The sequence below is a fragment of the Columba livia genome, chromosome 9 (genome assembly GCF_036013475.1).
Source record: "Columba livia isolate bColLiv1 breed racing homer chromosome 9, bColLiv1.pat.W.v2, whole genome shotgun sequence".
NCBI classification, from domain to species: Eukaryota; Metazoa; Chordata; class Aves; order Columbiformes; family Columbidae; genus Columba; species Columba livia.
In genome coordinates this window covers 13105514-13120398 of record NC_088610.1, presented here as the reverse complement: position 1 = coordinate 13120398, position 14885 = coordinate 13105514, and the positions used below count along the sequence as shown (strand labels likewise).

General features: G+C 41.2%; 1 protein-coding gene across 5 annotated transcripts in view; it reads left to right on the top strand.

Moving 5' to 3' along the window:
• Positions 1–792: 792 nt before the first annotated feature.
• Positions 793–14885, top strand: part of PRKCI (protein kinase C iota) — a 28770-nt gene continuing 14677 nt past the window's right edge. Inside the window, exons 1-3 of one of the 5 annotated variants that reach the window (XM_065073888.1) lie at positions 793–1278; positions 9387–9508; positions 13874–13963. In XM_065073888.1, coding sequence (XP_064929960.1) covers positions 13961–13963 — 3 coding nt within the window. In that variant the 5' untranslated portion in view covers positions 793–1278; positions 9387–9508; positions 13874–13960. Of the gene's footprint in view, positions 1279–1303; positions 1776–3610; positions 4738–5844; positions 5865–9386; positions 9509–13873; positions 13964–14885 lie in introns of those variants that run through there. The other 4 variants (XM_065073887.1, XM_065073885.1, XM_013370260.3 and 1 more) reach the window with 4 other exon arrangements.

Below are 14885 nucleotides of genomic sequence, written 5' to 3'. Positions count from 1 at the left end.
AGACTGGAATACTCTTGGAGACCTAGTAGGAAACAGAAAATATGTCAGAAGTCCTGGTGCAAGATATGGGTGAGTTCAGATAGAGGGAGGTGCGTCCTGATGTATGAAATGTATGTAAGACTGTGGAAGCTGGGTGGAGCAAATAACTTTATTTTTGAGGGAGAAGAAATAGATCAACTGCTGCAGGAAGGTCAGGTAGCATGAAGAAAGTTCTGTACTTCGTAACTACACCAAAGGTAAACAGCAAATAAAGCCTTAAGTTATTTTATCACCAATAAAAGAAAGAGGATTTCTTAGGATTGCAAAGAACGTACATGTATTCAGGAAGCATTGGACAATATAAATATGTGTTATCAAATGAGCTAGTGATGTATTGTTGAAAAGGCAAAGCTGGAAGGAAATACTCCTTGCAGTGATAAGGTGGCTTATGATTAACAGTTTTAGCCACCCCTCTTTGCCTCCCTTTAGTTCAAAAGCATCTTTCCTGTTTCTTTCATAAAAAATACCTTAGCCATTCGATATGTGGTAATTAAAGCTTCACGTGAACTGAATATACTGTCTTATGTGCAGTGCATGCTGCATGGATTCTTCAGAATTCTTACAGAAAGTATTTTAGTGAATGGTAGTTGTAAGAAACGCGTTGCTATTGCTTCTGCTGAGCTCCGCGCTGGCAGCTGAAGGGCAGCCTGCTACATTTGCAACGGCTTTGTGTTAAAATCCTGAATCTTCTGTAGCACCTCTCAGATCAGGTTCGTAGTGACAAAAAACTCCAACAACAACAAGAAACCAACACCACCTTAGGTGTTTCTGGCTCCTTAAGCCTTAAAAGAAGGACAATCCGAGTCGTGCCTCAGGAAAACAACAAATTCCTCCTTCACGCCTTCCCTCATCGCAGCTCCGGCCGCGGTGAAGCCCCGCAGAACGAGCCGCCGCGCAGCGCACCCGGGCACCTCGGCCTCAGCGAAGCGCTTTGCCGGACCGGAGCGGGCCCGGTGCACGACGCTCCGCCAGCCCGTCGTGGCTCCCGCCGAGCCGGCGCCCAGCGGCCCCAGCATGCCGTGCGGCAGCCTGGCCGCCGCGGGCCGCACCAAGTGGCGAGGAGGCCTCCGGGCGCGCCCCCGCTCCGGGCGCGAGGAAGGGAGCGGAAGGGCCGTCGGGTGGCTTATGGCCCGCCTGACGGGAAGCGCCTCGCTCGGTGGCTTCGCTACGGGAATCCCGGCTGCCTCTGCGCCGCCGCTTCCCCTCTTCCGCTTCGGCGTGGAGCGTTCCGCCCCACAGGTGTGCGTTGGAATCGCGAGGGGAGAGCCCACGTAGTGCGGGGCGGGGGACCCGACAGACGAGGCGTGGCGGCTGCCCTCTCTAGGCGGCAGAGCTGCTGACCGGCCGCTCCTGGAGCGACTCCTCCTTCCTGCTGGGGGAGTGTCTGCGCCCCCCTCCTGCATCGTCCCGCGCGGCTCCGCGCTCTCCCCCTACCCGGTCCGGTTCTCCCCCTTCCTCTCGTGGTCCCGCCCGCCCCCGGCTGGCGCCGTGAGGAGGGGGCGGGGCCGCGGCGCGCTCGGGGCTCGGCGCGCTTGAGGCGACGGGGGTCGCGCAGCCGCCGCCGCCTCCTGCTCCCCCAGCCCTCCCCTCGCCCGGGCAGTGCCGCCCGCCGTGGGGGGGATGCCGACGCAGCGGGACAGCAGCGGCAACAGCACGATGTCGGCTCCGGGCGGTGTAGGGGGCGGCTTCGGCGGGGACAGCGCCCACCAGGTCCGGGTAAAAGCCTACTACAAAGGGTGAGTGAAGGCTCGGAGCCCCGGGGACGGGAGGTGGGGCCTGGGCCGGTAGAGTGGCGGCGGCCGGAGTGAGGAGAGGCTTTCGTTTCGCCTGTGGCAGCCCGGGCCGGAGCGGTGCGGCCGGACCTGGCGGGGGGCGATGGGGCTGGCGCCGCGCTGCCCGGTACCCCGGATCTGAAGGAGACTCCTCCGGGCGCTGGGCGGAGCGGCCGCGCCGGGCGGGGGCTCCCCTCGAGCGCTGCGGTGGGCTGTGGATATCCCCGGTTCCCCTCCGGACTGAAGCTAAACTGGCTGTCCTGTCAGGGCCCCGTGCCCTGAAGAAGGGGAGGGGGCAACCCCAGGAACCGCACAGCTAAGCAGCCGTGCTGAAGTGCTGTTCTGCACCGGGGGAACGGGCAGGACTTGTGAGAAGAGCCTCTCCCGGGTGTGGGTTTCAGCGGGAGCGGTTGCCGGCCGCGGTGTATCTGGCATTCCCGGTAAACAAGGTTGAACTTGCGGGGCCTTCTGTGCCCCGCTCGCCCTGCTTCCCACACACCCGGGCGCTGGTTCTTCGCCTGTTGTCAGTAATAAGTACATATTCCTTCATAACACTTTACACATGTTAAAATTCAAACTTAATATGTTCAGGGTCCATCTTTGGTCCTGGTCTCTGTGTGTTACGTGATATTCAGGTCTAAGGGAAGAGGGTGGATGAAAACCTATTTAATCGGTTTTTAGGCTGTTTCCTAGGGACTGAGGGGCTTCTTAGGGAGTCTGTGAATGGTAACTTCAGATGCATCTGCTGTCAGTGAAGCTTCTGCTGAAAAAAAAAAACGGCTAGAGGTCTGCACAATGAAAATCTGAATGTTGGTGGTCTAATTCAATGGCTCTCCAACAACAGCATACAAGGCAGAAGTGTTCTGCCTCAGGTTCACAACCGTCTATTAAATAGCAACAGTTACAGGACCTGGCTTTTAGAAATTAGAGTGCAAGGGTTGACAGTGGTTCATTGGGCCATTAAGCTTAAGAGGAGGTGATCTAAGCAGAAAAAAATGTAGGTTGCGTTTTTTGGATTAAGATTGTACACATGATACTCTCGACAGCTTCCTTCCAGTTATCTGTATCAAGTACCAGAAAAGATTTATTACATTTACGGTATGTACTATCTGATATCTCTAGGTTTATAATTTTAAAGAGAGGTATAGAAACTATGCTGAGCATTTGGTGTTTGCTACTGAGTTTGATTTCTGGTTTGTGTCTGCTTTGGGGCTTTTCTTGGCGAGAGTCTGTGGAAGTACTGTAGAGACTGGCACAATCTGTGGCTTTAAAGAACATGTAAAACACTGTCAGAGTAATAATATGTGAAATTCTAAGCTCTTTGCTTTACAGTCCCTTTAATCCACCGTTTCTTAAGGACGTGGAGGTGCCCCTGGCTATCAGCTGGCAGAAGTGTTCATTTGGTGAGGCAGTGAACTAAAGTGGGAACTGTTCTGGGTTAAAACCATTTATTTTTCTTCTGCTAGGTCAGTTTTAATCTTGATCATTTCCACATGCAATCACATTAATTCTTGCTTTAGCACAAGGAGGCTGTGGTGCAAGAACAGAGAGGTGGCAGCTCAGGGTTGTGGGAGTGAGGATGGAAACTGCTGCGTTAGACAGGAATGCTGGCTCATGGCACTTTAAGTATTAGGTAATAATTTCACAGACACTGGAATGTTTCTTCTGAGTCTCATCTACTGACCTTTTATCCTGTTAATGCAGTTATCAGTTTCCTTTAATAATGACACTGAGTCATATGGGGTGTTGGTTAACCATTGTGAATACCAACAAACTAACAAGCTGAGTGCCTTAGTCATGGTTTGTTTTGAGATCTATCAAATTATTCTCTCTACTTTCTTACCACAGAAGGTATGAGACCGCTTCTCAGACTAGCACTGTCAAGAAGTGGGTAAAGCTCAGCACTTCACCTGCGCTTACGCTGAAATGACTTGAAAGCTTAGGATCTAAATGCTCATACCAAAGGCCACATTTTCCCCTTTTGTCAAATAAACTATCTCAAGATTAGAGCTGGATAAAGGATTTAATAGTAAATGGTGTTAATCAGGAAATGTTAATATCTGTTTTGTTTTGTTTTGTTTTTAATAGAAGCACTTAAGTGAGTTGTAGAAGTTAATGTGAAAGTCTTGCTTGGAAAGCCTTTTCAGCTTCCAGAAGGAGTTTCTGGGTAAAAAACAACCGAACAAAAAACCCAGCAACTCCGAAACACAGATTTGCTCTTGAAACGGTTGGGAATCAGGTAGTCAGGGCGCTTGCCTGGAGCTGGAGAGGCTGCACTGAGAGCAAAGAGCCCAACCTGAATCCCCAAAGCATCGAAAAGTCTGGCCTAGAGCCTAATTGCCTTTCTCAGCCGAGACAAAGACTTTAATCAGGAACTCTTTGAAGGGTCTTTGTTTCATTCAACTGTACAATGGTAATTCTTAAGTTCATGAAATATGTAAAACTAGGATGGAAAATTTTCCTAAAATGAACTGAGATCATGAGAATAAGAGGATGGGAATTCCCAGAGACTTGGGAATTAGGGCATTAGATTGAGTTTATCCAGATATTACCTTCTCTCAGGTAAGCCACAGTGATCTTTCTCATAGGGCTGGTTGTTTAAAATGCTGAAAATAATCTTATCTGTTTTAAAGAGTTACTGTAATCTGTTCAGTGCATGTATTAGAGCTGTCCCCTGAGTTCTTAGGACCTGAATTTATTACACCAAATGTTTACGTACATTTTTGTTGATACAGTAACAAAGTGTAGCAGCTTCCAATGTGTGCCACTGAACAGCATCTGTAATTACAACCACTTCAGCTTTCTAAAATTATTCAGTTTGCCTTTTATCTCATTTGTTGTAGATGCTTCTTTGTCAGTTCAGTACAAGAAGTTATTATATCATTAATACATATGAGGAGGATTGCATTGTAGCGGTAGAGAACAGGTAGGAATGATACATTGCTTGTGCACTAGGAATCCTGTAGAATTAATGCTGTTGATTTTTTTAAAAAATAAACGAACAAACTTGAACTCTTTCTGTCATGATTAGAACTGCTAGCTGCTGTTCTTCAGTGCCTGTTTTTCACTGTTTTAACTGTGTAGGCTGCAATGTAGGTCAGACTTACTGTAGTAAAAGTCATAGGTTACCAATGCTTTGCCCACCTTCAGTTTGATTTAGTTCAAATAAAGAATAATCCTGACAGGCCCCTCATGATACACGTTAAACTTGCTGCTTTTTCTTAATTTTAATGCATTTATGTGAGTGAGAAAAGTGGAGAAAAAATATGTTAACCTTTAATAGTAAAATCAAAATGCACCTCCATAAATATTTACAGGAAATAAATTTCTTAAGAGTTTTTGAGTTCTCACATCCTGCATGTTATTCTTTGTCTTGAGCACTTTCTGATCAATTCTTCAGCTCAATGTCTCTCACTCTCTGTTGAGGATCAAGTTCCACATGGGGGAGTGTTCAGCTTAAGAAATCTTTGGTTTAAGCATTTAACATTTTCACTCCTTCTTGCAGTTTCAATATTAATTTAATTTTCTGTTGATATGTTTTTTGCCAGAAAAACAAATTGTGGGAGCAGGCAGTTTGAGCCCTCAGACTTCCACTGGGGAAAGGGATGCTTCAGATTGTTCTGAGTGGCCGGGCCGGCACCTTGCAGTACTGAACAGCAGAACTGGAACAGCAGAATTCGCCAGGGGTCTTGTAGGGGTTAATTTCAGTGAACTATAATAAGTAGACATTATAAGCAGGCATTAATGATGACTGACCCAGTTCTGTGATAGATATGTGAATATGTAGATATGTGATTATGTATCTATATATTTCCACATACTTAATACGTGATAGTTATCTCAGGCTACAGATAAACAAATCTACAGCAGTAGTCTCTGTTCATACAGTGGATTGTTCTCACTGAAGTCAAAACTCAGAAGTGAAAAATGAGATATGGATAGAATTGCATTTAACTGTTGGCATTGGATTTTTTTATTTTATTTGGTTGGTTGCAGGTGGGGTCTTTTTTGTTAAAGGATGTTATGACTGTTGAATGATCTGCAAAAGAAAATGTAAGAGAAAAGCTGTTTGATCTCAGAGGAAAGGTGGGGAAAATAGTGATGAGGCTCGTTGTCTTCTACAGATATTTTAAATCTGTTCTGTATTGTTCCTGTTTATATTTACCATTTGGATTTACTCAGTCTCCCTATGGCTTATCTTTTACTGATTCTTACATTTGCAGGGTGTTGATTTAGGTAGGCCTTTTGTTAGTATAAATAAAATGATCCTTTATTAATGTTTATGGAAGATACAAATGACAGCATTTTAACTGAAAGTAATTCAGGACAAGTACTCTCTTGTTTATTTTCATGTCTCCTATTCTCAGGTCCCTGATTAAGACTTATTATAACAGTACTAAAGTAAATTCTGAAAAACCTGGTGTTTCCAAACTAAGAGCTAATTGACACATCCAAATGTGGTGGTGCAGAGTCTGCTTGAATCAGGTTTTCTTCCAATTGCCCATGTGTGTCATGAAGACACAAAAAGGATATTATGCCTTAGAATGTCTTTGCAACAAACATGTTTATTAAAAGTAGTACATAAGCTTATCTCCATAAGAAGGAAAGGGCTGTTGTCAAGATTTTTTTTTCCTACCTCTTAGTAGAAAAGAAGTATTTTGTATTTTTCCATGCAAGGCATCAGTCTTTGGTCCATAGCGACTTTCCTTTGTTCTTTAACTTAGTCTACTGCTTTTTGTTTAAAATGCCATATTTGTGCTCAGTAAAGTTTAACTTGATGCATTAGCTTTTTCCTAATGAAGTCATCACCAATGTGGTGTTAGGTGCAAGAAGTGTGGAAAACACTGTATAATGCAAAGATGTGATGACAGAACCACTCTGAGACCTGTCTCTGTAGAAAATGTCGGTGTCATCAGTGTAGTTAAAATGGAAAAATAAAGCTTGTAGAAAGACCTGTAGTCTTTCAGTTTCTGTGTTACATAAAGCTGGCTTGACAGCTCTAGGACAAGGGTGATAGATATTGCTTGTAGAACCTTATTCATACTCACATACTTTTTTAAAAAAATAATATTGCTATTAGCTGGGGTACTCTGAAAGACCCATTAGTGTTTGTTATAATGGAGTTGGTAAGATCTCCGAAATAGATTTAATAAGTGTCTGATACATGTCCTGTTGGAGATATTAGAGTAGTAATCTGGAGAGCTTGCTTAAATTATGACATAATTAAACTCTCATTTTGTTTGAAGGACAACTCTTGCTGGTTGAAGCCAGCAACAAGTAGGAAGAGGGGGTTTGGTTGTTTTTATTTTTTTTTTTCGGTTGATACCAGCTTTTGCTTTATAAATGCTGAGGGATTCCTGGGCTGTTCAGTACCTCTTAACATTATGACTTTTTCTGTTCACTGTAATAAAGATAAATCTATTTTAAGTGGACTTAAATAATTAATTTTGAAAAACTTCTGAACAGCTTTTACTAATCTTTTTTTGATCTTCAGCTTTTGCTAGAGCATCAGTGATTACTGTCTCAGGGTTGTGGTCTGTCATCCAATTCTTCTTGCTTGTCTGACCATCATAGTCATGTAGTCACTGCTGCTTTTAACATACCCTCTCCAATTACTGACTAGTTCAATCACAAAATAAACTGCAGTACTTGAAATACTTGGCTCTGATTTCTCATTGCCCTTCAGAACTTACATTCACTTCGGAATATTTTCTTACACAAAAAGTTATCTGCACTGGAATGTGAATAAATGAAGGGATGGTAAACTTCGGTGAAGTTGCAAAGTAAGCGATGCTTTATTCCCTTCCCTGAAAAACAGGAAATACAGGTTAAGACTTTGCCTCCTAATACAGCCTTGTTGCTCTTTGGTTGATGCCTGCCTGTCTGTAACCATAACGTGCTGTTAAATCTGCCTCAGTTCACAGAGACAGACGTTGGTGTTGGGTTCGCAGCCTGTGTGCTTTGAGAGAGCATGGGAGGGGAGACCTTTGGATGGGAGAGAACACGGTTTGCCCTGTGGCGTGGGCACAGTTTGGCACTGCAAACGAAGCCCCATCTGTCCCAGGGCACTGCGCTGTGTGTCAGTACTTGGGTCTAGATAGTGCTTTGTCTTGAATTTTGTCTCATGGAAAGAGGAGGAGCAATTCCTCAACCAAATAATGTAGCAGCTTTCTGGCTGCTTTATTGAGGTTAGGATAGTGAAATGACTTCAATAACTACTTACTGGAGTCTTTCCCCTAACTAACCTAACTCTGATCATGCTCATAAATCCAGAAGTAGGCTAGCTGTTCTTCTAGCACTGAGAAATTGCTAGTTTGTTTTATTTGTGCTACTGAACTTAAAGGAGCCCCAGGCAGTCATGTTTATCACGTGTGTTCTCTGCCGCTCCTGAAAGTGGTTCAGGTTCAGTGACTGCAGTATGTTAAGTTGCCTTCATTATTCCACTCTGGCCCTGCACAAGACAATTTAAAGACATTTAACTAGCTGCATATGCACACTGCAGTCTGGTAGGCATATTGATGTGAATTTTGACCAGATATAAACTTGGTCTGTTGCTTCAGTTATTTTCTTTTTTTCCCCCGTAGCGCTGGTGGCTGGAACCAATTGAAACAAATCCCAGCTAGCTGAGGTTTTATGGGAAGATAGAATAGTTTTGGTTGGAAGAGACCCTCAAGATCATAGATTCGTCTTATAGCTCAAATATTGGACTTATATGAGATGTTTGAAGAGTAGTGTTGCAAACAGTCCTCTCTTTTTTAGTTCTACCTTCCTCTGAACTGAATCACTGAAATCCTTTGGTTAAAGGGTTGCAACCCTGAGTCACCTGTTCCCCTTTAAGGCCTAGCAAATACCGGGACAATGGGTCAGCATTTTGTTAATCTAAACATTTAAAACACCAGGTTAACTAACTCTTAATTATAACAGAAATACACATTCCGCATAACAGTAAAGTAGTAAATTTTAGTTCTGAGTATGTCTCTGTCAGCCTTCCCTGTTTTTGTGGTGAAGCATCATGGGTCTCTTTTATTCAGTATTTGGAATATCCATCCTAATCTGCTAGGAAACTTCTTTAATATTTTTCATTGTTTTTTCATAACCTCCAACTAAATATTGATTGTCTAGATAAGATGTATACGTTCTTACAACATTTAGATATCTAATAACAAAATAGCTGTCACAGAGTAGGCAAAACCAGCAATAAGTTGATAATGTTCTTCAAAATTTTTGCAATATTTAATTCTTTGGTTTCCACTGGTATAATATATATAATTTCTGTGTGGGATTAATATCTGCTGCAACTCACTTCATAGTTATTTGGGCATTTAAACTTAATTTTTCTTAAGCAGGTACCTGGAAGATTACATGTCAAGTAGTTGATAATAAAAATCACTTGGAGCCTGACTTTGCTATATGGAGAGAACTTATGCACTAATGGTTTACTATCAGTACGTTAATTTTTTTTTTAGGGAGCTGCAGCAGGGATGGGTTTTATATTAGTGGTATATGGAAGGTGTTGCAGCTGATGATCAAATGCTACATATTGCATCAACTCAAATAAATTTTTCTCTTGCTCAGGGACATCATGATAACGTATTTTGAACCTTCCATCTCATTTGAGGGACTGTGCAATGAAGTTCGAGACATGTGCTCCTTTGACAACGAACAGCTTTTCACCATGAAATGGATTGATGAAGAAGGTAAATCGATGCTTGGTGCTTGGTCTTTTGTTCCTCAGCTGTCCGGTTCTCTTTTCCCTTTCATCTTTTCCTTTCCCTCTGCCTTCATAAGACAAGCTTATAAAACATACGTCATAAGTATGTTTTTAGAAATAGTAAATCTGACTCTAAAAATAATGGTTATCCAATATCTTTGTAAGCGTATCTTAAAGGAGAGACCGCTGTTTCAAATGACTTAGTGTGGGGACCTCTGTTGTTTGGCTTGCGTTTTGTTTGTTTTCACTGAATAAATAAATTAAACCTCAGTGATTATCAAAACATGAATTCAATGATAGCATTTATTAGGAAGGGAATGGGGAGTATTCCCTTACACTGCTGAAGAAGCACACGGTTCCCCTTAAGTCTTATATCTTTGCGTTAAACTAACCTTAAGTGATGCAAATTATAGTATTTATGTACAATATTTTTAGCAAGGTATTAACACATAGGTATTAGTAACACTTTTTCTGACTATGGAAAGAGAAACTACGTGTCCAAGTAGCTTTTTTCAAAAGTGTAGTAGTAACAACCTTGGCTGAGACCTCGTCATCTCCAGCACTTATATTACCCATGTTAAAGTTCACCTTGAATGGAACAAGTTCAGAATCTGTGCTCCCGTTTCCTGAACATATGTAATCCAGTTCTGAACTGGATGTATACGTTAGTAATCTTTTGAAAAGTTTATTTGCAGTTCCTGGTTTCTTTGTGGAACTGATGTATTCTACACGTAGGTTTTGAGCTACACCAAAGAGGTGTCTGAACTATGAAATAGCTGTTAAGTTATTGTAGCATGCTAAGTACTTGATGCAATATATAAAAGGCCATAATGTGTAGTGATTTGTTGGTAGTGATTAGTATTTGTATGCAGTGATTAGCATAAATGGTGCTTATAGAACTGTTTCCTCCCCTTCTCACAGCTTTCCCATTCAAAATTCAGTGACTCCGAGTTTATTCAGAGCTTAAAGCTAAACACGGACCAAAGCTGATTTTTGGGAGTGTTATATGGGCAGGTGTGTTAAAGACTACTTGGGTTTGGGAATCTGAGCAGGTTTCTTTTTTTTCCTCTCTTTTTTTTCCTGTCTTTCCTCTCCTCATTCCCAAGTCTTTTACACCAGGCAGATGCACGAAAGTGAACAATATTTATGACCAAAGTTCCGTGCAGAGTTGAACATTTACTTCATAGTAAGTTTGGTGGTTTGTTTTATCCTGAGTAGAACAGAGTTCTAACTGAGGATGGACAGTCAGTTGTAGTAATAAGTACCTATCTTTTTAGAGAAACATTTGTAGAAAGTTTTGTGTGGATTCAGTGGTTTACTTGAAGAAACTGTTCTCTCTCAATTTCTGCTCTTCAGAGATCGGCTTGAAAAAAGAGGAATTAGACTACTTTTTTTTTTCATGTATTCACGTAGGATTCAATTTCCCCAAGCAATCTGTGTTTGCTTTAATCATTGACTTCCAGTTTAATGTCAGTGGAGAAGTTAATCTGGTGATGAGGAGTGTGTTTAAAAAAAAAAATCCCTGTCTTTATTACGAGTAATTCTTTTATCCACAATGTGTGGCTTCTTGCCAAGACCCCTGCCTCCTCTCCTCCTCTTGTCTCCACCACTTTTTAGTTGAGTTTCTTTCTAGAAACTCATAATTTGCTTTCTTGGAAAATTCCTATATCACATCCTCTTCACTAAAACTGTAGTTCAGTCTTTAATAGTAGCATGAGGAAATATGTATACAGTGGAGAGATACTTGTTATACTACTATCTATGCTTCTTGTAGTAAAAGATAAGTTGTTATGGCTAGGCCATCTCTTAGCTAATTCCTGAATAAATTGCTTGATCACATGTGTGACTAAACTGGATTTACCTAGTCACTATGATTTTTATTTGTCATATTTGAAATGTCTTTTAGCCTTTGCAAGATGCAGAGCATTGTATATAACTACTTCTGTTTCATAGAGGTAATGGCGCACAAAGGCAGAGCTGATTTAGTTGAGTGGAATCGCTTCAAAAATGCTCAGATTCAACTGGAAATTTGACAGAACTTGATCTGATTTTCAGCAAATTTCTATTTTACGTGCATGTGGTCAGTTTATCTTACCTCTGTCTTCTGAAATGTCCTATAGGATGGACACTGGTCTTATGTTTGTGTTCAGTTTGTTTCTTGCTATATAATGTATACAGAGTAAATATTTTCCTATTACACTTATCCCAGCTGTCTTTGGGTGGCTGCAAAATTTGTACTACTCATAACTTGTTGAAAGACTACATCTATAAACCTTCTGTTCTTGGTTTGAAACACGGTGTGTGTTCTCAGGAGTCTCCTTCTGCCAAAAGAAAGACAAAACCGTTTGCACAGGTGTCAGAAACAGATGAGGAAAAACTGGTTTGTTGATTCGCATAGTGACTCTGAATATAGTTGTTGTTCCTCCTCCCCCGTGCTCTGCACGGTGTAAGTTTGTGCAGCAGGTAGGCAGTTTGATGGCCAGATAGGCTAATTGTAGGGGGCAGGTTGTGTTCTGAAAAATGACTACAGCCAGCTTCAAAGGCTTCTATCGAAGATTATGACATGCAGAAAAGAATAAAGACAAATGGACAGTTTACATTTATAACTAATATTTTAGCAATAGAAAAGAATGAGAAATAGAAGAAATTAACTGGAAAAACTTTAAGGTGAGTTTTAAATGTCCCCTTGCCTGCTGTGTGTGTGTGGTTCTACTGAAAAGCCTTAGCAACGCCTGAGTTAATTTTGGTATCTTGTAGTACAAAACAAACAAAAGAATAGTTAATAGCTACTAGTTGGCTTTTAAACTAGGCTTTTAACTGAAGACTCAAAGCAGCAAAACTTTTGGATTGGATCCAGTTCAGCTGAGATGGAAATTGTTCTGTCTTCCTCTAGTTCACTTACCCACAACCAGTTTACCGCTTAAGGGTGTGGAAAGTAGTATTTACGTTAAAAAGTGGAAATGCTACATGACAGTAGACTTGCCGTGTGGGGTTCTGGCTAGAAAGAGACTCGTTCTGCTCACGTGCTGGACTACGAGCAGGCAGAGATAAATCCCTTATTCTCACGTAGCACATCTTGTGTAGGTGGAGTTGGGAGGAAGTTGAACTAATAATTGGAAGTATTTGCTTTCTTTGGGGTGGTGATGATTCACATTCAACATTGTTTCAAAAATGTTTCAGTTGTAGTATTATTTTGAGAAGGGTTTCTTATTATAGGGCATAATTTTTTTATAACATTACTAATCTGCATCGGACACTGAAGAAAATGTTTTATTACATGGTTGTTCTTTTCAGTCTTTATAGCAGCTTCCAAAGGCTGACAGACACAGTTAAAATATCAGATGAAGTCTTCTAGGTCAAGAGAAACAGGTAAAGTACAGGCTGTGTGTCCAAAGTAACATGAAACGAGGCTAAAATGTAAGATTGTTGTTGCTCCTGCTTGTAAATACAGCAGATCCTAAACTTTGATCTCCTTTATTCCTCACCCAGCTCTGCCCCAGGTTTTAAACCTGCCTATATGCCAAAATCTGCCTGATGTTAAGTGTTGTTTAATGATTCTGAAATACATTTTTTAGAAATATAAAGTAGGTATCTAGAGAGACCTTAGTCAGCCCTAAACTGTTACTTCTGAAACACACATTTGCTAAAGCAATCCAACGCTGTCTTTTCAGAGGAACTTTAAAATACATACCAGATGCTCATATGATAATTTCTTCCATCTCAAATGGTCAACAAAGCCTCCAATTGTTTTATTTACAACAAAAGAAAACCATGAAAAACAACCACAAACCAAACAACCACCATGCTTTTTTTCCTGCCTTCATGCCCTTTCTTTGAGGGATTTTACTTCAAATGGTGCTATATGAAAATAGTAGCCAAATATCAGAAAGATGGGATGTTTTCACTTAAGTTACATGATTGGTCCGGTATCTTGATTGAGGTTTGAGGAAAGACTAGAGGTCTTGGCAATATTGAAGCAGCTGTGAAAATAGATTTGACTCAGTTCTAATTAAAAAGGAATCTTGGAAGGACTTTAGGTGCGATAACCTGCACCTCCTATACTGAAACGGTGTGTAATCATGCTTGTAGCAGAACAAACCAGTGTTGTTTTGTGATTATGATCTGCTTTGCCTCTTGTGCATATCTCATATTTTTATTTTTCCTGAAAGCGTTGAGTATGGCTGTATTTTCAGATGCACTCTCTGAACAGTGTTAAAAAAAATACTACTGCGCTTCAGAATATTGTTCTGTTTTACTACAATAATTATTATGTGTTAGAACTGACTGTGAAGGAACTGTTGAATGGCGCAGGCCTAATTGGAATGGATTTTGTCTTGTTCTGTTTCTACAGGAGATCCGTGTACAGTTTCTTCTCAGCTGGAGTTAGAAGAGGCCTTTCGGTTGTATGAACTAAACAAGGATTCAGAGCTGCTAATTCATGGTATGGTGAAATTTACTCTATTACTTCTCATGTTGGTACCTGTGAAGAAGTGGAATTTTTACCTTATGTTATCTGTGACTTTTGTGCTGTTCCAGCCTTCTCAATTAAAGCCTGTTGTGGCATTCTGTTAAGAGGATGCTGAAGACCATGCACTGCACTTTTTAGCTGTCAGCACCCTGTTCGTGTTCTTTATTAAATTAAGGGAGGAAAAAATACTTTGCTGTCAGGTTATTAATGAAAGACAGCCCCTGTCTCTCCCATTTATCCAAAGCACCTTCATATGCTTGCTGGCAATGAATGGTAGAAGATGTATAGTGCAGTGTTCTACACTTTGCTATTAATAAGTGCTTTAGAGCAGCATCTCTATTAGGAAAAAAGGTTGATGAGCTCCATTTGTGATACCAGATCAGTCAAAAGTTTGACTTTTCTAAAATTAAGTACTTTAGACTGGTTTTGAACTTAATAACATTGTGCCCCTGTTTGATGTGTAATTGTTCCATTTTAATTTTTCAGGGTTATAGGCCTATTTTAGTAGCTTCTGCAGTACATTTTTCTTACTGTTTGTAAGTCTTTACAAGTAGAAGATAGATTTCAGTTTAACAGAGATTATAGCAGAAGAGCAGAGGATCATTGTGAAGTGTGTTAGAGGGTGTGTTACACTACAGTGTTTTAACACGGTCATTCTCTAAAAGGATGCAGAAATCTAGTTCACCATCAGCTCATTTGGAAGGAAGAGACAGCTTTTCAGCTTCCCACAAAAACTTTAAAAGTGGAAGAAGAATGTAATCGGTCTCTGTATATAATTCTGTATTTCAGCATATATTACTTGAGTATGCTTTTTGATCTGACCTCTCTCCATTTATTTTTGCGTTTTGATAAGCTGCTGATTAAACCAGCGCCAGGACTATCTCCCTCCCCTTGT